Source organism: Calidris pugnax, unplaced genomic scaffold (assembly GCF_001431845.1).
Source record: "Calidris pugnax isolate Ruff unplaced genomic scaffold, ASM143184v1 scaffold183, whole genome shotgun sequence".
NCBI lineage: Eukaryota > Metazoa > Chordata > Aves > Charadriiformes > Scolopacidae > Calidris > Calidris pugnax.
Window position 1 is genome coordinate 1,970,489 of NW_015090930.1, and position 1,678 is coordinate 1,972,166.

Below are 1,678 nucleotides of genomic sequence, written 5' to 3' on the forward strand. Positions count from 1 at the left end.
GGTTTGTTTTTTTTTTTTCAAGAAAAGTAGAGAACAGGTGCTGGGCCCCTGGAAGCAGGTAGGTTTGGGAGGGGAGTCTGGAGCCAGGTAGGACCACATTTTGGGGGCTTCAAGGCCCACCTCTGGCTGAGATTCCCGTGGTACAGGGAAGCCCTCGGTGCTCAGGAAAGGCAAGGCAATAGAGGCAGTAGTATGTTGTCTCATGCAGCACACCCCTACCGCTCCAGCCATCCTCCAGCTGCAAATACCCGTCTTATGCAGTGTTCAAAACCAAAACAAAAATAAGCAAAGTGCTCGACTGCAGTAAAACGTTTTACACCAGCAAAGCAGCACACGTCCTGCCACGTAACCCCAGGCTGGGCTGTAAGGATGAGACAGGGGAGTCAACAGGAGCCATCTGTGCAGGTTAGGAATGACTTCCCTCTCTTTTACCCATTTCAGGCCAGCTGGGTCACTCTGGGACACAGGGGTGTGTGCCTGCATCTTGGTGGCACCTGGAGACATCAGACCTCGCGCAGGAGCATCCGATACGGGGCGGATCGATGGTATTCCAGGTCATTAAACTGATGCAACACTCAGCTCACCCCCCCCAGCCGTTCGAGCGCAGATGCTCCAGATTAAATGAGCTCTTCTCAAATTGCTGTGATTTTCAACATTTATGTACATAAATCCCACAAGTGAAAAAAACCAAACGGTTCAGCAAAGAACCAGGATTTTGGGAACTGTGTTGCAGTACAAAGGCAGGGATCCCATTTTTTTCTCTACCCATTTCTTCTGTCCAGCCGTGTGTGCTCTGCCACGGGATCTCTCTTTGAGCATTGATTTTTTTGAATGTGCCCACCTCCTCTTCACCAAATTAAAGCATTTAGCTGTTGTTTAGTGTACCGGCGCATTCACATACAGAAAGACCGTGCATCTCAGCCCATAATACTGTCCTAGCTTTAAAGAAAGGTAAATGCCAAACAATAAAAGCATCAGATGACTCCCCTAAGCCTGTGTGTACACTAATATTCCTATTAGGCAGCAAAACGCACTATTAAGCACGGAAGGACTATTGCACTAATGCTCCTTATAAAACCAGCCTGAGTTTTAGTCCTCAGAAAGCTGCTTATCCGTTCCTTTGGACTAAGAAGGCTCAAATGCCTTTCAATTATTAAAAAGGCTGAATTATGTCTCAATCTAAACTTGGAAGTCGGAGGAGCCACAGACCCCTCAAGGAAGTAAAGTCCCAAGCTCAACTTTTCAGAAAGAGCTGTGACATCAGGAGGGCTCCCTTATTTATGAGTTTACTTGTGTTCAGCTGAACTGATTTCCAAACCCTTTGCCTTAACACACTTGATGGCTTTTGGCTTTCCAGTCCTTCAAGGGAAGTCCCAACCTCAAGGACTGTGCCATCCCAGGTGATAACAGATGGACGTGCAGGGAGGGACTTGGCACCTCTGTGTGTGCAGGTCAGCCCAACTCCCTCCCAGCATCATGTCACCAGCTAACCTTCTATAAGGGATGTTGCTTGCACCTGAAAATTTGGAAACCGGGCAGCTCAAGCTGCTTGTTTAGTAGAAGCTAACACAGCACTGTAATCCTGGGAGGTTTCAGCACTGAAGGCAATCATTTCACTTGCAAGGCGCTGAATGAAAGCTGAAAATGGAGTTTTTCTGTGTTGAACACCAGCCCTGGG

At 47.9% G+C, this 1,678-nt stretch overlaps 1 protein-coding gene across 1 annotated transcript in view; it reads left to right on the top strand.

The window, feature by feature from the left end:
• Positions 1-567, top strand: part of LOC106893528 (inositol 1,4,5-trisphosphate receptor-interacting protein-like 1) — a 4,760-nt gene extending 4,193 nt beyond the window's left edge. The window contains exon 3 of the mRNA XM_014951578.1: positions 442-567. Coding sequence (XP_014807064.1) covers positions 442-567 — 126 coding nt within the window. The remainder of the gene's footprint in view (positions 1-441) is intronic.
• Positions 568-1,678: the final 1,111 nt, after the last annotated feature.